The sequence below is a fragment of the Mastigoproctus giganteus genome, chromosome 1, assembly GCF_048544385.1.
Source record: "Mastigoproctus giganteus isolate SK-2022 chromosome 1, ASM4854438v1, whole genome shotgun sequence".
Taxonomy (NCBI): Eukaryota; Metazoa; Arthropoda; class Arachnida; order Uropygi; family Thelyphonidae; genus Mastigoproctus; species Mastigoproctus giganteus.
This window is the reverse complement of record NC_143575.1, coordinates 154,987,376-155,009,358: the sequence shown is the minus strand read 5'-3', so window position 1 is coordinate 155,009,358 and position 21,983 is coordinate 154,987,376. Positions and strand designations below refer to the sequence as shown.

General features: G+C 36.8%; 1 protein-coding gene across 6 annotated transcripts in view; it reads left to right on the top strand.

Annotated features, from left to right (window-relative positions):
* Window positions 1-21,983, top strand: part of LOC150091205 (voltage-dependent calcium channel subunit alpha-2/delta-3-like) — a 1,918,419-nt gene that overhangs the window by 530,611 nt on the left and 1,365,825 nt on the right. For all 6 annotated transcript variants that reach the window (XM_090374703.1, XM_090374689.1, XM_090374699.1 and 3 more), the window contains exon 4: window positions 10,464-10,523. In XM_090374703.1, coding sequence (XP_090230829.1) covers window positions 10,464-10,523 — 60 coding nt within the window. The remainder of the gene's footprint in view (window positions 1-10,463; window positions 10,524-21,983) is intronic.

The following is a 21,983-nucleotide window of genomic DNA, read 5'->3' as shown; positions in this document are numbered from 1 at the left end:
ACATAAAATTTATGACAGTGTATCCAGTTGACATGTGCAACCAGTGAATTGCATTGTTGAGTCAGTTTGGTGGTGACATAAGCACTGAGAAAACAAAAATAAGAGTAGGAGTGTGTACAACAAACAACTATACACAGAAAATAGATTTGGCCAGTAAATCGGAATGCCTTATAATGGGGATTTTAACTTTCTGGATATTATTGTAACTTGTGGGTTGGTCACTCAAACACTTACAAGACTTTTGTGAACTAACTGGATGACGGTTTTCTACAACAGCATGCTAGAGGCAACAAGAGAGAGCAATATTCATGATCTGATTATTAGCAGTGATTCTTCGTCCATAAAGAATCTTAAAAGAACCACTAGGTGGCAGTTATCACAGTGTATTGATGTGGGATTTTTTTAAAAATGTAACCACCATCAAGGATAAAGGAAAGGGTTTTTGTTTTTGTAAAGGGGACTACAGTGGTCCCAGACAGTTTTTAAATTCTATACAATGGGACCAACTGATGATATTACCAACAGAAAATTCTAAATGGGAAGCATTCAAGGAATTAATCTTCAAAGGTACTAGGCTTTTCATTCCAAAGAAATAAGAAATACTGTTCAGCTTAGACTTAAATGGATGTTAGATGATCTAATGAGACACGAGGAAGAGAAGAAAAATGCATGTGATGCAAATAAATTACCAGGTGATACAGAAGCCTATGGCAGATATAAACTAATCTGCAATCAAGTCACAAAAAAGGTTAGGCAATCCAAGGCAGATTACAAGAAATCTTTAGAAAAGGATGCAAATAAAAACAGCAAAGACTTCTTTACTTTTGTAAACACTAGAAGAAAGGGATGAATCACATTGTCCACTTGATATTGATTGGTAGTTTAACTGTTCTTGTTCAGGCTGCTGACAAACTGAATGGGTATTTTGCATCTACTCAAGAATTCTTTAGGGAAGTTGATGCCAGACATTTATCAAACTCCAACAGGAAGCTAAATGATTTGTAATAAATGAGAGGAAAGTGGAAGAAAAATTGTCCAAATTAAACATAAAAATGGCACTTGGGATGGATAGGTTCTATCCAAGTATATTAAGGGAGGCAGCAAAGGAGGTATGCAAACCCAGCCATAATTATGAGAGCATATTTGGATTCAGCAGTGATCCTAGTGGACTGGAGATGTGTAAATGTATAAACAATTCATAAAGGGTGATCAAAGGGTAACATGAGTAATTATGGACCTGTTAACTTATTTTTGTAGGAAATTAATGGAGTCACTGATTAAAGAAGTTATGTAGAACTATCTAGACAGGAGTGCAGTTATACTTTAGTCACATGGTGAGTTCATTAAGGGGAGATATTGTCTGACCAATTTAATTGGGTACTATAATGCAATGACGAAGGAACTGGATGCAAAAAATAATTTTGATATCATATACTTGGATTTCAGGAAATATTTTGATACTGTTGCATTTAAAAGACTGTTGTACAAATTGGAGCAGTGTAACATTAAGGATAAGTTGCTGCTATGGATAAAGGGATGGTTGTTGTTGTTATTTGGTTTTTAGGAGCATTAGCAACTAAGGCCATATTGCTCAGGGGATATGCTGCGGTTATTCCCTGACCTTTCCGCACCCTCCGTATTTGGTGGTCACGGGCTTGAACCCCTGTCTAATCAAGAAGCGTGTGCTATGCACTGCTGCTCCTGCACACCTGGCTGTGGAGGTGCCCCTAAAGGGATGGTTGAGTGCAAGAAGAGAAAGAGTGATTATCAGTGGACACTGGTCTTCATGGACTAATGTCATTACTAGAGTTGCACACAATTTGGTGCTGTGCCCATTGTTGAGTTCTGTATTTATTAATAATATTGATGAAGGCATATCAGGCTTAATGTTTAAGTTTGCAGATATACAGAGGTTGATAGGGTAGTTAATGACAGTAATGGAGGTATTTTGCTGTAATGGGATCTACAGAAATTAAGGGGTTGAGCTAAAAAATGGCAGTTGAAGTCTAACATTGACAAATGCAAGGTAGTGCATATGGATAACAGTAATTCCAGAAACTGTGCTGTATGCACTTTGGGTAGAGGAAAATGAAAAGGCCCATTGGGGAGGGTGTAATTGTGCAATCAGATCTGAAGTTCTCTGCCAGTGCAAACAGGATGCCAGGACAGCTCATGGGCTTTTGTCAATGATATATAGGAGTTTTACTAGCAGGGAGGAGGAGGTGATTATCCATTGTGTAAGGCAGTGATTAGGCTACATCTTGAGTACTGCATACAGGTTTGTAGGCCTCATTTTAGGAAGGATATAGAACTGCTAGAATAGGTACAGAGAAGAGCAACAAGATTGGTGAGTGGAAGAAAGGATTGCTGTTATGAAGAAAGGCTTAAGTTCTACAAATTGCAGCATCTGGAGACTTAGGCACTTGCAAGGTGATCTAATTGAGATGTAGGCCTTGAGTGGTTTGAGCAAGCTCAATGCTGATGGGATTCTTCCTGTTGCTCAGACTGTGCACATGAGGGGACATAAATTCAAATTGAGGATGTATGGTTGCAAAAATATGTGTGTAAGTTTCCCTTTGGCCAACAGGTAGTTGATTTCTGGAGCAAAGTTCCATCCATTGCAGGGGCAGCTCTTTGGTAGACACTGCGGAACTGCAGCACCCCCAGCTTTTTAAATCTAAATATACAGTCAACAGAGTTATATGAAATTTTGTAAAGAACAATGTTTGCAATGAATATTTTTATTAACAGATCCCGCATATAGTATATTCATCCTCTATTTCCAATAATCATTTGAATAATAAACAAATAAAAACGTGAGATCGTTTTCAACTTTGAAGTTTAACCGTAGGTTGAAAACCGTGCACTATGCAGTTCCACATTTAGGATTTGAACAGTGTCGATTTGAACATTGCACCGAACTTGAATGAAAAGGTTGGTTGTTACACTATTTTCAACAAATAAAAACCGAAGAATAGATTTTATTTTTAAATAAAATTTTGAAATTACCGAAGTCTGTTAATGTCAAGTGTCCAGTTAATGTTTTGTAGTATTTTTAATTTGCTTATTATTATTACAATCTATGTCTACACGTCTTATAACTGAGGCAATTTAATGTAACTTTAAGAAGCAGCACCCCCCCATATATCAGAGTCACAAGCTGCCACTGATCCATTGTTGTGGAATTGGATAGTTTGAATAATTTCAAGGATGGACTAGACAAGCTGTTGGAGGGGATGGATAAGTGAAATGAGATTTTTTTTTTTTTTTTGAATGATTCTGTATAAGCTTGCTTTCTTGCATCATTTGCCAGTACTAATACTAAGTCTGTGTAATGAAGAGATTAGAAGTAGTAAGAAAATACTATGAGTTTTTTTCAGTTATCAAATTGAAAAGTACAACAAGCTGTCAAATGTTAGTGCACTAATTTATATTCAAATCCTCTTTATAATCCAAAAGTCTTGACAAATTGAACTCAAGAAAAGAAATTCTGACTTGCACACATCTGGAAAAGGCAATCCTAAATAGACCAATTAGTTATGTTAGCCTGTCTAGGATAATTGAGCCTAAAGTTAGGTACATGTAAGATCGTGTTTGAACTTTGACTGTTTATTTTATATGTTCCATTTTTGAGACTTATAGGACTATTCCTTTACAGGTGAGCATATTTTCATGTAGCAGCCACCTCTTGAAACATTTTGGTATTTTTCATGTTTTAAAAGATATTGCCGAAATGTCAGTTTGTTATACCTATTTTTGGTGAAAAATACCAAAATGAAACATTTTGGTATTTTTCATGTTTTAAAAGATATTGCCGAAATGTCAGTTTGTTATACCTATTTTTGGTCAAAACAAGCAATTTCAGTGACCACTGTTCATTTGTTTTCCTTGAATGAGAAATGAGTGGTCATTCGGGAAAAATGAAATTACAGCAAAGCGTTAATATATAGAAACTCTGTTGACAACTCCTGCCCTCTGAATGCTTCATTATCATCCTGTCAATCTTTTCACCAACTGATGGAACAATTAAATATTGATTAAATACCCACACCATATGAAGAACTCTACAAAATATGCACTATGGGAAGAGAAGACTTTCTGGCATTGTTTTTTGTATGACAGAAAAATGCAAAGGGTTGATGCAAGATGACTAATTACAAAAAAAAATGCCCCCAAGACTACTTGAGGAAAAAGGAATCTTATACCACAAAACTAACATCAATTAAGGTTATGTTGAGCAAGGTATTATAACCTTAAGCATAGCGTTAACTGGTGTCATTTTGCTACCTGAGTACCAAGATACTTTAATGATTAAAATAAAATCAAAATTAAAAATGAATTAAAGTTACACTCACTTTTCAGCACCAATCGAACAGGTTATGTATGGGGATGGGAACTACATATGGCATTGGAACCATCGTGTGTTTTACCAATAGTACAGGTTGCTGTAGAAGGTATAATAGAGTGGAGCACATTTTCATGTTGTTTTCTTGGTCTTTTGATGCCATTGGAAGGTGTTGAATGCCTAGCATAACTGAATGTTGTTGTGCATAAGGTATGCTCAGTATTATTGCATATTTATTCCTGTGGACAGTGGTACTTTTAAGATAATCATACAACTATCTGTTGTGGCAAATGTGTGAAAGCATGGCTTGAGGAACATGAGGAAAACTTTGAACATCTGTCCTAGCCAACCTACTCTCCACATATTAATCTTGCTGATAAACTTTGGAATTGGCTGAAATGGTGTGTTCATCAGCATGGTCCACTCCCTATCATTCCAGAAATTGAGTACAATTTTATTATGTGAATGGACTAATATTCATAATGTCATTTTTAAACACTTTGTTGACTCCATACTATGTTGTGTTGGAGCGTAATTCTTCATTTGCAGTCTGTCGAATTCATTATTAGCCAAAGTGTAATTTTAAAAAAGAGTTTTTAGGCAGTGTATAAATGCTAATTTTATGCATCCTACCAATTTAGATGAATACTGCTTTTAAGTATGTAAATTACTGAAGGAATTATGTTTCACTTTATTGCTGTCTGAGGACTTTTGTTTTGTGTAAACCTTCAAACTTTCAAAACAATTTCTGTTCAGCAACTTAGTTGTATTAGTCATCAAAGTCTCACACTGACATTATTGACAGTGGTAAATTTGAAAAAATGAATGGCAAAGACAAAATGTCATTGCTTCCAAGACTACTGCAGAAAAATGAATCTTATTATACCACAAAACTAATGCATCAATTAATTTTATGCTGTGCAAAGTATAACATTAACTGGTGTTATTTTGCTACCTGAGTAATTGAAATAAAATGAAATAATTAAAAATGAATTAAAGTGATACCCATTCTTACAGTGCATATGCATAACTTTACACCCAAGAAAATGCATCCTTACACCCAGCAAAGGAAGAGTACCACAATAAATAAAATAAAGACAGCAGAACCCACAAGGACTGCTTTTCCATACATTATCCCTTATGAATTCCAAAAGAATCTTATTTCAGTTTTTCATTGCTATCCAGAATAGCATCAGTTAATGTCCCCGTATAATCCCATATGTAGAACAAATGGAACTGAAAACTGGAATAAAGAACCAAACTGAACTCAAAACAGGTGTTGAATTTGGTTTGTTGTTTATTCTTGATTGAGAGTAATGTATTCTTTTAATTGAAAATTAGAAACAAAGACTTCATCTTTTCCTCATTTAGTATTACTCAATTTTCCTAACCTAACTGTATGTAATAGTGTAATTTGTTAGGTTAGGTTAAGAAAATTTGCAAACTTAGTCAATTTGAAAATGAGAAGCCCTCATAGAGAAATTTTCATGCATGTGCACATTTGATGAAGTTACCAGCACTGACAATGACTTTTTTATGGAATCTGCCAAAGTGGATAATAGGGTAATTCAGACCACTGCAAGTTTATAATTGGGAAAGAAGGTTTTCATTAGAGTTTTTTGTAGACTATCTTAATCATTTGCCAAAATCTTTAAGGTAGTCTATAAAATCCACCATTTTTAAGCATCTCTTCTGAATGCCTTACAGGAAAAATAACTCCAAAACATAACAGAATAGGCAGAAGCAACTTTCATAATATTTGGAAATTTTTACATTAAATGGTCCCCTTAGTATTAGAAAAATTCTGCAAGAAATATCATATTAAAAATATACTTCACAGTAGTAAGAGGTGGTTTAATTTTGCTATAACTTGTACAGAGAAGTAGCAGTAATATTAACATCAATAAGGTGTATTTCTTATAATGTTAATATTATAACTTGAACATTGCAAGATTTTTCATCTCAGAAAAGATAAACTAATGTGACCAATAAAACACTAAGAAGAAGTGGACTAATTAATAGATGGATGGATAAAAAGAATTATCTTTTTTTTGATTTAAAATAAATGTGATCTTAAAAGAAATCTTTAAGGTAAAATAAATGTTTTACCCACATTCTGGACATTCCTTCTTAACAAATTGCAAAATTAAACAGCATAGTATCACAGAGAAGGTCAATTTTTAGCCATGTTTTCTTTCAATATGCAGTTTCAAAGCTATGTTAAAAATCACATAGTTTTTTATAGCATGAGTGAGGGAAAAAAAAAAAGTATATTTTTTTCCCTTTTTCTCTTGTGGGGTACACAAAACCACTGTCTATTCATTCAGTATGGCACCATTCACTATGTGAATGGTAAATGGTGCCATACTGAATGAACAGACAGTGGCTTTATGTACCCCACAGGACAAAAAAAAAGTATATTTTTTTTCATTTAAGTATTTTAATTTAAGTATATTAATTTACATTTGCAATATACTTAAATAGACATTTAAGTATATTAATTTCATCGAACTGCATTAGAAATACACAATAAAACAACAACAAAAAAAAAAAAAAAGTGTGTGTGTGTGTGTGTGTGTACCTTGTACACACGAAAGGTTTTTTTTTTATGTGAAAACATTCTTGACTTGGAAGAGGTTAACGAATTCCAAGCCAATAGCCTGATTACCCATTCGATTGTGGCTATTTGTTGAATAGTATGACGTCACAACCCTGCAGTTACTACTGTAGGATTGTAACATCATTGCAGCCAAACTTCCTGCAGTTACTACTGCAGGAATTACGATAGCAACAATACAAGTATTTGTCAATGATTTAATTTTTTGTATTTTCGTTACATTCCATTGTTAAGTGCTGCTATAGATGTTTTCAATATCAATAATATTTGAAAATAACATTTACGTGTTCGACGATACTGAAGTCAAGTGCAGAGCATTCTCGAGAGTATCGAGCAAGAATGAAAGCGACAAATCCTAAGAAAATAAAGATGAAGGTTTCAAGTATCGGGTACCTCAATCAATACTGTTTTCCACAGACATTTAGATATGTTGCAATCGCAAGTATATGCCTCTTACTTTAGTGATCGTAAAGTAAAAGACGTATATCAGTACTCAGTAAAATCAGTAGCTGTCCCCAAGGATGTTTCATGTAAAAACACAGATGAATTTTTTTTTTTTACATTACTTGGACCAACTCTGACTTTTATAGGCAACACGAGGGTTCATCCATGGCACAGGTATTACGTAGTAAAGGCCTGGCTACAATTGCCAGCAATAGATTCTACAAGGTTGCTATCCAGGTAGTAGTAGTAGTGGCATGTGATGCAAGAAAGCAAGTGTATATGAGCTTATGCAGCATCAGGCAAAAAAAAAAAAATTACAAAACAATCCCCTCTAAATGTTTGTCCAGTTTCTCCTTAAATTTATTTAACCTATCAACTTCCACAACGACAGATGGAAATTTGTTCCAGCAATTAACCACCCACTGGCTAAAGGCAAATTTCTGCACACCTATTCTACATCTGTCCTTGCTCAATTTCAATTTATGCCCCTTAAGGTTCATAATCTGAACAAGTGGGAGAATCCCATCAGAATTCAGTGTGCTCAACCCATTCAAGTCCTTATATACCTCAATCAGATCACCTCGCAGGTGCCTAGTCTCCAGCTGCTGCAATTTCAGACACAGCATGGGTTTGTTAAGGGAAAGTCTTGTCTGACAAATTTGATTGGTTATTATGATGTGGCTACAAAGGAACTGGATGCAAAAAATAATTTTGATATCATATACTTAGATTTCAGGAAAGCTTTCCGGTGATTGTGATCTATCAGTAACTAAGTGGGCAGTTATACAACACAAACAACTTAACCCACACTTCACTATACACAAGACATTATTGTATAGTGAAGCTGACTGGCTGGCTGGCTTTATGGCATCTGTATCCTTCATCCAGAGATGTCATGTGGATTTGAGGGTGACCTCCGGCACAGCTTAGATACACAGTACACACAATGCACAATCAATGAACAGAGCACATTATAAATACTGTATATAGATATGAAAGCTTTATTTAAAGAGAGATATTCTTTGCTTGAAAAGGGTACAAAAAGGCATTGCATTCTTTTTACACTTTCCACGAGTACAAAGAAGGCCTCTTTACATTCACAACCAGAATGTAAAAAGTTATTCTTATAGGAAGCACTCCATTTCTGCAAGTTACAAGATTTGGAAACTACAGTAGAAACTCGATATCTGGACCTCGATAATCCAGATTGCACAGGACAAATACATAATAATATATTATATTTGTCCTGTTTATATTTATATAAAAATATGTAGATATTGTGTCGCACAATGTTACGTAATGGATGGTGGAGCAGTAGGTATCAGGTGGTACATTCACTGTTGAAAAAAGCTGTGGGTTAGGGTTGAATATGAAAGTGCCTGCAATTCTTCCAGACATGATAGGAGGAAGTATATGATGAGAACCTTGTCAGTCAATTTGCCCCTGGAGAGATTGTGCAAGGCTCAAGGGGTAGAATTTTTCTCAGCCTGGTCTGGGCTTGTTAACAGGAGAGACTGCTTCTACAGGGATGGGATACACTTAAATAGAAAGGGTACAAAAATATTTGCTGATGCTATTGAGGCAGTGTTAGTTGGGTCGGAAAACTGCTAGTTTGGGGGATACACAGACTAATAGATTAACTGTAGCTGCTGGCAGAGGTGAAAGTGATTCTTGCACTGATTCTATTGGAATGAGTAGCAGCCTAGAAAACAATTGTGGAACAAGTAAATACATGGGCTGTGTTAGGGTAGCTAAGAATAGGAACAGGTGCATGTTTACATGCATGTACACCAATGCTAGGAGTTTGAGGTGTTGGTCAAAACATCAAAGGCAGATATTGTTGGGATATCAGGGACATGGTGTCACACAGCACAAATATAAGGAATGCAGAAATGGAATTTGGGGAGTATAATGTGTACAGGAAGGATAGGAAGGGAGGAGGGGTTATGTTATTAGTTAAGAAACACACAAAATCCAAGTAAGTACAGCCAGTCGACATGGCTAGACAGTGCAGTGTCGAGTCAGTTTGGTGTGACATAAGCACTGGGAAAGCAAAATTGAGAGTAGGAGTGTGTTATAGGCCTAATGACTCTAATGAGTATAATAAGCAACTGTACAGAGAAATAGAGTGGGCAAGTAAATCAGAGTGTCTTATAATGGGAGATTTTAATTTCCCAGATATTGACTGGAATTTGTGGGTTGGTCACTCACACACTAGCAAGGCTTTTGTGGATTTATTGGATGATTGTTTTCTAAAGCAGCATGTTCATGAGGCAACTAGAGGGAGTATCTTATTTTTATGTTATTCTTATCTGCTATTTATGTCTGAAGAGAAGTGATGTCATGAAAGTTAAGGTCGTATAACTTGGTAATAGTCTCCTAAATTTAAAAATGCCTCTAGACTTTTCTACTTGTGTTTTCAACCAGAGCATGCTATGAAATATTGACATCCATTTGAATCATTCTTTGTTGTGGACTTTGAATGAAATTTTAATATTCTAAATGGGAAAAAACTTCTAAATGACTCTGTTATAAACACTTAACTGGGGGAAAAAAAAAGCTTCACATGAAAGTTGTTGAAAGTGTTTTGAAGTAAAGTAGCCATTCAGTTTATCTAAAATTTATATGAATTTAAGTGGGCGCCTCCATAGCAAAGTGGGCAGGAGCAGCAAGTGCGTAGCACACGCTTCTTGATTCGACCGGGGTTCGAGCCACGGGGTTTGACCACCAAATACGGAGGATGTGGAAAGGTCAGGAAAAGACCACCGCATATCCCCTGAGCAATATGGCCTTAGTTGCTAATGCTCCTAAAATCCAAATAACAATAACAAACAATGAATTTAAGTTTCGTTTAAGTACCATGTATCAAATTTTACCAAAATCTGTTACTGCAGTCTTTATCTTTAGATGCTTTATTACTGATTAAAAAAAAAAAGATTGGCAAAAGATATTTTGTTTATATAATTTTATCTTTTTGAGAAAAAAAAAAAAATTGTTATTCGCTTATGATTCTTATTCATGCCTATCAAAATATTGAAATATGTATTAATTTATTAGCACATAGCTGAAGATGCCGAAAAAGCAGTTGCCAAGCATACCAGTGATACTAATATTAAGGTAAGTGGATTGTTAAATACTTTTAACTTTGGTCAGGAGTTTCTTGTGTTAACTCCATAGGCACACTTGGTGTATTTTATGAACTAAAAATTGAAAAAGTTAAAAATTAAAATATCTGTTAGAATTATATCAGTCCGAATTTTAGTATGTCTCCAGTATGCTATGCCCTATCAGTCTGCATCATTGAATAATTTTTAATTGACGAAACATAGTAATGACTTCTTTATGGTTTCATGTTTGTTTACAAAATATAGAATATGTATGAATTCTCACGTGTGTTTATTTTCTGCACTTCTTAGAATACATTAAACATCTATTAGATTGCTTGCCAAAAAAAAAAAAAAAAAAATTAACATACTCAGAGTTACTTCTTCTACAACATGTGGTACAGATTGTTACACCTTGCTTAACTTATATAGAACACTAACCTTGATTGAGGTGCCCTAGTGCATGATTCTGCTGGGGAGAGCATGTCTTGCCTCTATTCAATATTCTATCTTCAGAATTGCTCTAGACTCTTATAGAACTTCACCAGTACAGTTTTATATTGAAGCCCATGAACCTCCACTTAATATCAGGAGAAAAATGTTACTTCTGATCTATACAGCTAAAATTTGAAGTCTACCTATACACACTATTTCGCAGATACTTAGTTATCCACAGTTTACAGTGTACTATAAATAAATCCAGGGCAAGTCAGCCTAGCATTAGATTGCAAGCACTAATACAGACTTAGAATATACACCTTACCAAAGTCCTTCAAGATTCAAGCAGTTCAGATACCCCATAGTCCTCTATATAACTTCTTTTTTTCAATTTACTAAACTGGGGAAACTTTCCCTAGCAAATGTCAACATACAATAACTCCACATTTCCTACACACAAAATTATCTGCATTTGGAAAAATGTATAATGATGAGTCAAAGTCTGACAGTGGAGTGGTGCTGCAGCTATTTTCCGTTATAACACCATTTCTGTATCACTCCCCCACTGAATGTAGCAACTATACAGCTGAATAATGCATTATTAAGTTTGACCTAGAAAGTATCCTTCATCTGGCCATCAAAAAAAAAGTGTAATATATATATATATATATATATATATATATATATATATATATATTAGTGATAAAAAAGAAAGTTAAAACGACAGTAACTGTAACTAATATTTATGGGTCAATGCAGTTGCAAGCAATCATGCAATACACCCATAATGTCTATAAAATATTAAGGATAATAGAAAATAATAGAAAAAGTAAATCAATCAAATAATAATACTACAGGGACTTAAGAAAACACAAAAAAAAAAAAAAAAAAAAAAAATTTATCGCTTTTTACGGACAATCTAGATGACTTCAACTGGGGCCAACCACCCAGACTGAAGGCAAAAAACGACAAGAGGTTCTCTGTTTCTGTAATTAGCATTAGCATTAGTAGAGGCATATTGATGCAAGAAAGCAAGCTTATGCAGCATCAGCAAAAAAAAAAAAAAAACCTCCCATTTCACCCCTACATTTGTTCCAAATGCCTGTCCAGCTTAGCCTTAAATTTATTTAGGCTATTAGCTTCCACAACAAAAGATGGAAGCCTGTTCCACCAATCAACTACCTGCTGGCTAAAGGCAAATTTCCACACATGTATTCTTTTTTTTTTTATGACAACCCCAAACACGAGAGGTATTAGAACCTATAGTATGTAGTACGGTGCTTGGGTTGGAGTTTGAGAAGACGAAAGAAGTATTTGCTGACATTAGACTTGAACTTCTGTAGACATAATTTTCAGGAAATACGTATGAAGGAAGGTTGTTCCAGAAAACGTCAGTTGAATGAATAAACAAGGAAGATGAAAAGTTGGTTTTGTGAGTTTGAAGTTGGACAGTAAATGGATGGTGGCTGGTGGTGACGCATGTTCGAACAGTTCTGAAAGAGAGCAGGAATTATAGAAGCCAATTCAGAAGAACAGTGCCCATGGAAGTATCTGTAGAAGAGGCATGCAGCAGAAAGAGAGCATCTACGAGACAGCAACTGAAGAGACTGTTAGAGAGGAGTCATTAATTAACCTAACTGCCTCTTCTGAATGGAATCTAGAAGCCTGAGAGAGGTTTTGGGGGCACCAACCTCAGATGTGGGAACAATATTCCATGGTAGGGCACATTTGCGATTTGTACAGAGTGAACCGCTGTTTGGAAGAAAAGTAACATAGACAGCAAAAGAGAAAACCAAGTTTTTTAGATGCAGAGGAAGCAATATTTGAAATGTGCCTGTGCCAAGAGAGGTTAGAAGTCAGGATAATCCCCAAAAGAGATATCATTTTGCCTAGAAATCGGAGTGTCCCCAAAGATAAGCATAGGAGTAGAAGAATACTTTTTATGAGATATAAGACAAGACTGAGTTTTAGAAGGATTGAAATCAATAAGCTGTCTTTGCCCCACTGGAGAATTACATGTAGATAGGCATTTAAGGAATTGGTAGCGGATATTCGAGAAGTTGAAGCTATTTGAGCAGGGCAAAGTTTCTCAAAATGGAAAGTGGAATGCAATGTGCTATCATCGGCAAAACTATGGATACGATTTCCAGTCAATGGAAGAAGGTCATTAATATACAAGAGGAAAAGAGTGGAGGAAAGAATTGAACACTGGAGGGCACCAGCATTAGCTGAGATGTTAGAAGACAGAGAGCCATCTACCATCACCCTCAGTGAGCGAGCACAGAGAAAACTGAATAACCAATTACAAAAAACAGTTGGCAAACCATAAGATGGAAGCTAGTTTAGAAGACCTTTATGCCAAACATGATCGAAAGCCTTTGAGATGTCAAGAGCAACTGCTTCTGTTTCACCAAACTTGTCCATTGAATTTGTCCATAAATGGGTAACATAAGCCAGAATACACCAGTGGATCGACACTGACGGAATCCCTACTGGCGATTATTGATCAGACAGAAGCTTTCTGGGTAGTTTAAGAGTTGGCAGTTAATTGATTTCTCCATTACTTTAGAAAGAGTAGAAGTAATTGCAATGGTACGATAATTGGATGGGAGGGACTTGTCACCTTTTTTAGGAACTGGCCTGATATAAGAAAAAATCCAAGCAGAAGGAAAACATCTTTAGCATTAGTAGAGGCATATGATGCAAGAAAGAAAGAAAGTAATGATCAATATATGCTAAGTAATTTAAATCTAAACCAAATATAAACCAATATAGCCCAAATATAAATCAAATGTAAATAAAAAGTTAAGAAATTTTAGAAATATTAGAATTAAATGTAAGAAATATAAGTAAAATATAAATGTAAGCATATATTAATCATCATTGACCCGATAGAGAACGTAATTTAATGATTAAAATAAGATTAAATATATAATACACACTACATATTTACCGTATCTAGGACATAATGTAATAGTTGCCAAAGTAATATGTGGTGCCCCCTATGTGATGGATATGGTAAAAATAAGAAAAACTAAAGGAGTAGGAATAATAGAACCTGAACTCCATAAAGGCAAAAAATAGTGGTATAGATAAGAAATAGCTTCTCCTACATCCTCGGATTGCCCTAATAATTTCGGAGAAATAAAAATAATGAGTGTAGGACAGTTTAAAGACATTACAAGATATAAGTAATGTCTTTCTTACTATCTGCATGTTTCTCTTTGCGTTAACTTAAATTTAATTATTTATTTATATTTATTTTTACCATATCCATCACATAGGGGGCACTACATATTATTTTGACGACTATTACATTATGTCCTAGATACGGTAAATATGTAGTGTGTATTATATATTTAATCTTATTTTAATCATTAAATTACGTTCTCTATCGGGTCAATGATGATTAATATATGCTTACATTTATATTTTACTTATATTTCTTACATTTGATTCTAAAATTTCTTAACTTTTTATTTACATTTGATTTATATTTGGCCTGTATTGGTTTATATTTGGTTTAGATTTAAATTACTTAGCATATATTGATCATTACAGAAACAGAGAACCTCTTGTCGCTTTTTGCCTTCAGTCTGGGTGGTTGGCCCCAGTTGAAATCATCTAGATTGTCCGTAAAAAGCGATAATTTTTTTTTTTTTTTTGCGCGTTTTCTTAAGTCCCTGATAGTATTATTATTTGATTGATTTACTTTTTCTATTATTTTCTATTATCCTTAATATTTTATATATGTGTATATATAGATTCGTAATATTACAGCGTTTAAAATGCTAAAATAAAATAAAAAATTATTACATGTTAAATATAGAACGAATCGATTAACGCCATCGTGAGATAGAACATTACATTGGACGTTAGATATGCCATAATTAGATAAGTTATAGTGCAAGAACCCTCCATAGTTTGAAAATCGAGGCAGTCCCCGGCCAACTGTAAAGTTATAGTGCAAGAACCCTCCATAGTTTGAAAATCGAGGCAGTCCCCGGCCAACCGTACTCCCAGTAAACATGAAAAAACATATATAATAGGTTAATTAATATAATAAGCCTTACATGGGAAAAGGTATTTTGCAAGGGACTTTTTTGAGGGCTAAACCCCTACAAAATATCCAACCCTAGTTAGGCTGAGCTATCAGTTTCTGTTGTCATCTGCCTGTATAACTAAGACCAAAAAGAGTCCATAATGATGGATAATAACATTAAAAGAAGAACTAAGTAAGCCAAATAAGTACTAGGCAAGCCAACAATTAAGGGGGTATGTCTAAACGGTAATTTATTAGTATACAGGCTGGATGACAAATGTGACCCCATTCCACAAAGGAGGAATAAAGGGTGACACAAGTAATTACAGACCTGTTAGTTTAACTTCTGTTCCAGGGAAGTTCATAGAGACACTGGTTAAAGGAGCACTCAATTCAGGATCATCTAGACATGACTTTAGCTATAGCTCGGACACAGCATGGGTTTTTTTAAGGGGAAGTCTTGTCTTACCAATTTGATTGGATACTGTGGTGTGGTCACAGAGGAACTAAATGCAAAGAATAATTTTGATATCATATATTTGGATCTTACAAAGGCTTTTGATACTGTTGCACATGCAAGACTGCTGCACAAATTGGAGCAGTGTGGCATTGTAGGGAAATTGCTGTTATGGATAAAGAGACGGTTGAGTGGGAGAAGACATAGAGTGGTAATGAATGGACACTGCTCTTCGTGGATTAATGTTATTTGTGGAGTCCCCCAGCATTCAGTGTTGGATACATTGTTGTTTTTGTTATTTATTAATGATATGGATGATGGTATATCAGGCTTAATGTCCAAATTTGCAGATGATGTGAAGGTCGGCAGGGTTGTTAACGACACTAATGACAGTAAGCTGCTGCAACAGTATCTAGCTAAGTTGAACAGATTGGCTGAAAGGTGGCAACTGAAGTTTAACATTGACAAATGTAAAGTACTGCATATGGGAAGCAGTAACCCCAGAGTAATGTATCAACTGGTTTGTGCTATACTGACAGTGGTAGAGAATGAAAAGGACCTGGGGGTAATTGTGCAGGCAGATATGAAATTTTCTGTCAGTGCAGACGGTCTGCAAGAGTAGCTCATGGTGTCTTGTCAATGATATACAGGAATTTTTTTAGCAGGGATGAGGTGATTATCCCCTTCTATAAGGCAATGGTCAGGTATAAGGGTCTGGAGGCCTCATTTTAAGAAGGATGTAGAGCTGCTGGAATGAGTACAGAGAAGGGCAACAAGATTAGTGAATGGAACAAAGGGTTGCTCTTATGAAGAAAGGCATAAGTTTTGCAAATTACAGTGTCTGGAGACTAGGCACCTGCGAGGTGATCTGATTGAGGTATTTAAAGCCTTGAATGGTTTGAGCATGTTCAATGCTGATGGGATTCTTCCTCTTGTTCAGAATAATTGCCTGAGAGGGCATAAATTCAAATTGAGGAAAGACAGTTGTAGGATAGAGGTGCAGAAGTTTGCCTTCAGCCAGCGGGTGGTTGATTTCTGGAACAAACTTCCATCTGTCATTGTAGAAGTTGATAGCTTATATAGATTCAAAGCAGAACTAGACAAATATTTGGAGCAAGTGGATGGGTGAAATGAGAAGGGTTTTTTTTTTTTTTTTTTGGCTGATGCTATATAAGCTTGATTTGTTGCATCATGTGCCCTTATGTGTGCCCTTATGGATGTCTTTGTGTGTGCACGATGTAAGGAGTGCAAGGAAATCAGGCGACAACTCAGCGTTGTTATGGGCCTTTATGAGAGCTTGAAGGACAGGGTGGATGCCCTCAAAGGAAATAAATTGAGGGGCCCATCAAGCTCTCAGCTGCCCACATCAACGCCAGAGCTTGCACTTGGTCATCAGGCAACACAGAGGCAGCCCACCAGGCAGAATGCGCTGGTCCCACAGGAACTAGTAGTTGTTGGTGACTCTATTGTCAGGGAAACGGGGAACATGCTTTGTAAAAAGGATAGATGGAATAGGACCAGGGTATGTCTGCCAGGGGCAAAGGTTGATGACGTAGAGCGGATATCATCTTTTAAGGGCACAAAAGGTGATATAGTTGTACACGTTGCCACTAATGATATTAAGAGTAGGAGACCAGCGGAATTACTTAGCAAGTACAGGTCACTGTTGAAAAAAAGCCGTGAATTAGGGTTGAATTTGAAAGTGTCTGCAATTCTGCCCAGACACGATAGGAGGGAGTATATGATGAGAGCCTTGTCGATCAATTCGGCCCTGGAGGGATTGTGCAAGGCTGAAGGGGTAGAATTTTTTTCAGCCTGGACTGTACTTGTTAACAGGAGAGATTGCTTCTACAGGGATGGGATACACTTAAATAGAAAGGGTGCAAGAATTTTTGCTGATGCTGTCGAGGCAGTGTTAGGTGGGTCGGAAAACTGCTAGTTGGGGGGGGGATACAAGGACTAATAGATTAACAGTAGCCACTGGCAGAGGTGGAAGTGATTCTTGCACTGCTTCTATTGAAATGAGCATAAGCTTGAAAAACAAGATGCAGGATATTTCAGAGACTGCTGGGAGTCATTGCGGTACAAGTAAACACATGGGTTGTGTTAGGGTAGCTAAGAATAGAAACAGGTGCATGTATACCTGCGTGTACACCAATGCTAGGAGTTTGGTAAATAAATTTGATGAATTTGACGTATTGCTCAAAACATCAAAGGCAGATATTGTTGGAATATCAGAGACATGGTGTCACACAGATATAAGGAATGCGGAACTGGAATTTGGGGAATACAATGTGTATAGAAAGGATAGACAGGACAGGAGGGGAGGAGGGGTTATGCTATTAGTTAAGAAACACATAAAGTCGAAGGAAGTGAAGCCAGTCGACATCGATGGACAGGGCAGTGTCGAGTCAGATTGGTGTGACATAAGCATAGGGAAATCAAAATTGAGAGTAGGAGTGTGCTATAGGCCTAATGACTCTGATGAGTATAATAAGATATTGTACAGGGAAATAGAATGGGTCAGTAAATCAGAGAGTCTTATAATGGGGGATTTTAATTCCCAGATATTGACTGGAATTTGTGGATTGGTCACTCGCACACTAGCAAGGCTTTTGTGGATTTATTGGATGATTGTTTTCTACATCAGCATGTTCGTGAGGCAACAAGAGGGAGCAATACACTAGATCTGATTATCAGTAGTGATTCTTCATGCATTAAGAATCTTCTGATAAATGAACCACTAGGTGGCAGTGATCACAGTGTGTTGAAGTGGGATTTACTCAAGGAGGTAACTACCATCAGAAGTAAAGGGAACGGTTTTTGTTTTCGTAAAGGCGACTATGATGGTCTGAGACAGTATTTAAATTCTATACAGTGGGACCAACTGATGATGTTACCAACAGCAAACTCAAAATGGGAAGCATTCAAGGAACTAATCTTGGAGGCTACCAGGCTTTACATACCAACTAAGAAATGTTGTTCAAGGTTTAGGCCTAAATGGTTGTCAGATGAACTAATGAGACATGTGGCAGAGAAGAAAGATGCATGGGATACATACAAATTAATGGGTGACATGGAAGCCTATGATAGATATAAGTTGGTCTGTAACCAAGTCACAAAGGAGATTAGGCAGGCAAAGGCAGACTACGAAAAATCCTTGGCAAAGGATGCAAAGAAAAACAGAAAAGAGTTCTTTACCTATTTAAACTCAAGAAGGAAAGGGATGAATCAGATTGGTTCATTGGATATTGATGGTTCAACAGTTGAGGATCCTGCTCAGGTGGCTATCAATCTAAACAAGTATTTTGCATCTACATTCACGCATGAGGAGTTATTCAGGAAGGAGAATGATGTAGGTAAAGTAAACATTGGCAGTGAGCTGGATGATTTTGTAATACCTGAGAGGAAAGTGGAGGAGAGATTGTTGAGGATAAACATAAAAAATGCACCTGGGGTGGATGGGATCTATCCAGTTATATTAAAGGAGGCAGCAAAGGAAGTAAGCAAACCCCTAGCCATAATTATGAGAGCTTCTTTGGACTCAGGGGAGGTACCCATAGACTGGAGATGTGCAGATGTAACCCCAATTCACAAAGGAGGATCAAAGGCTGACACAAGTAATTATAGACCTGTTAGTTTAACTTCTGTTCCAGGTAAATTAATGGAGGCACTGGTTAAAGAAGCACTGCAGGATCATCTAGACAAGAATTCAGTTTTAGCTCAGACGCAGCATGGTTTTGTTAAGGGCAGGTCTTGCCTGACCAATTTGATTGGATACTATGATGTAGTCATGGCGAGATCCAATATTCCTTACATTTCGAGGGTACAGCTCTAAAACGGTGTTCGCAGGCCGGCCGCTAGATAGTACACCGGACCAAACCTATTGGTAACTCTCTAAGAGGCTTCCGGATCAGCTAGTGTATAATCTTGCTACCTGTACTCTGCCAGATAGTGACTGGAGGGAGTCCGAGTAGTGTGTATGCGGGGAGCATTGTCGAGGCCACGTTATGTCAAGGATCTGGGTATATTCTTACCACGTGTATGCCATATCCAAAAATTTCATTACTTCATACAGCATGTCCCCCCCCCCACTTTTTCTTACTATTGAATACACCATGAATTGTCAAAATAATAGAGCAAGCTTATCTGTGAAAAGATCTAAACCTCCCAAGGACTTCCTAATTCATTTCACAAATATACGTGGTCTCAACGATGTCCATTTCCACTTGCAGTCTTCCAAACCCCATGTACTTTTTCTGACTGAATCTCAGTTATCAGGTGATTCAACTACTGCTCATCTCAGATGTCCAAATTATTTGCTGTATGATTCCTTTCGCCTCAAAGGTGGTACTTGTGCATATGTCTGTTCTGATATTCCCTGTCAGAGACTTGGCAATTTGGAATCTCCTCTCTTTGATCTTCTCTGGCTTAAAATCTCTCTACCTCATTGTGTAAAATTCATCTGTTGTCTCTACCGTTCTCCCAACTCCACTAATCACTTGGAGCTCTTTGACTTCCTCTCTTTGCAACTTGACTTTCTCCAGTCCAACTTTCCTAACAGTGAGGTAATTTTCCTTGGTGATTTTAACGTTCACAACTCCAGCTGGCTTCCGTTTTCTAGTCACACCGACCCAGCAGGTTGAGATGCTGAGGCTTTTGCAATTATTAATGATCTAGCACAGATTGTTCATTTACCTACAAGAATACCGGACAATCCTAATCATACAGCCAATACGCTTGATCTTTTTCTCACAAACACCCCTTCTAAGTACAAGGTCGAAGTGAGAGGTCCTTTAGGCACTTCAGATCACAACTTGGTGATTGTCTCTTCTCAAATGGAACCTTTATCTCATGGCTATTCCCAACCTTGTACTTTTGGCATTACAAGAATGCAAAATGGGATGACCTGCGAGACTTCTTTTCTTCTTTTCCTTGGTCAGATTACTGTTTCAAAACTTCTGATGTCAACGTTTGCTCAGATCGTGTCAGTGAAATTATTCTTGCAGGAATGGAATCCTTTATCCCACACTCCACTTTAAAATCTCGTCCTTTACCTAAACCTTGGTTTTCCAATAAATGTGCTAAGGCTGTCCAAGAGAAGAATGTTGCATATCGTAATTGGCTTGTTTCTAATTCTTCAGTTTCATTTTCTGCCTACACCAAAGCTCACAACAATTGTAAAGCAGTTATTAATCAGTCCAAACTAGATTTTGAACAGGCTAAGAGTAGAAAACTTGCTTCTTGCCCTAATGGTAGCCGAGCATTCTGGTCTCTTGCCAAAACTATTGGCCGCAACTTTTGCCCATCTCTGCTCCCACCTCTGTCCAAACCAGATGGTTCTGTTGTCACTTCAGCCAAGGATAAAGCTGACCTGCTAGCATCCCATTTTTCTTCGAGCTCATGTATTAATGATCTTGGTAAAACACCTCCCACCATTCCTAACACGCTCCATTCAATGCCTCCTGTGGTCTTCCGTCAAAAGGATATCAGAAGGATTTTGATGAATCTTGATGCTAAGAAAGCTCCAGGTCCTGATGGTATTTCTCCACTTGTTCTCAAAACCTGTGCTCCTGAACTTACTCCGATTCTTTGCCGCCTTTTTTCACTTTCTTATTCCAAAGGTGTTTTGCCTTCTGCTTGGAAATTTGCTCATATCCAGCCAGTTCCTAAAAAGGGTGACAAATCCCTCCCATCCAATTATCGTCCCCTTGCAATTACTTCTACTCTTTCTAAAGTAATGGAGAAATCAATTAACCGCCAACTCTTAAACTACCTAGAAACCTTCCGTCTGATCAACGATCGCCAGTATGGATTCCGTCAGTGTCGATCCACTGGTGATATTCTGGCTTATGTTACCCATTTATGGACTAATTCAATGGAAAGGTTCGGTGAAACACAAGTAGTTGCTCTTGACATCTCAAAGGCTTTTGATCGTGTTTGGCATAAAGGTCTTCTAAACAAGCTTCCATCTTATGGTTTGCCAACTGTTTTTAGTAATTGGTTATCCAGTTTTCTCTCTGATCGCTCACTGAGGGTGATGGTAGATGGCTCTCTGTCTTCTAACTTCTCCACTAATGCCGGTGTCCCCCAAGGTTCAGTTCTTTCCCCCACTCTTTTCCTCTTGTATATCAATGACCTTCTTCCATTGACTGGAAATCCTATCCATAGTTTTGCCGATGATAGCACATTGCATTCAACTTTCCATTTTGAGAAACCTTGTCCAGCTCAATCAGCTTCAAGTTCTCGAAAATCTGCTGGCAATTCCTTAAATGCCGATCTTCAGGTAATTCTCCAGTGGGGCAAAGACAACTTAGTTGATTTCAACCCTTCTAAAACTTAATCTTGTCTTATATCTCGCAAAAAGGATTCTTCTTCTCCTATGCTTATCTTTAGTGACACTCCGATTTCTAGGCAAAATGATATATCTCTTTTGGGGATTACCCTGACTTCTAATCTCTCTTGGCACAAGCACATTACAAATATTGCTTCCTCTGCATCTAAAAAACTTAGTTTTCTCTTTCGCTCTCGGCGTT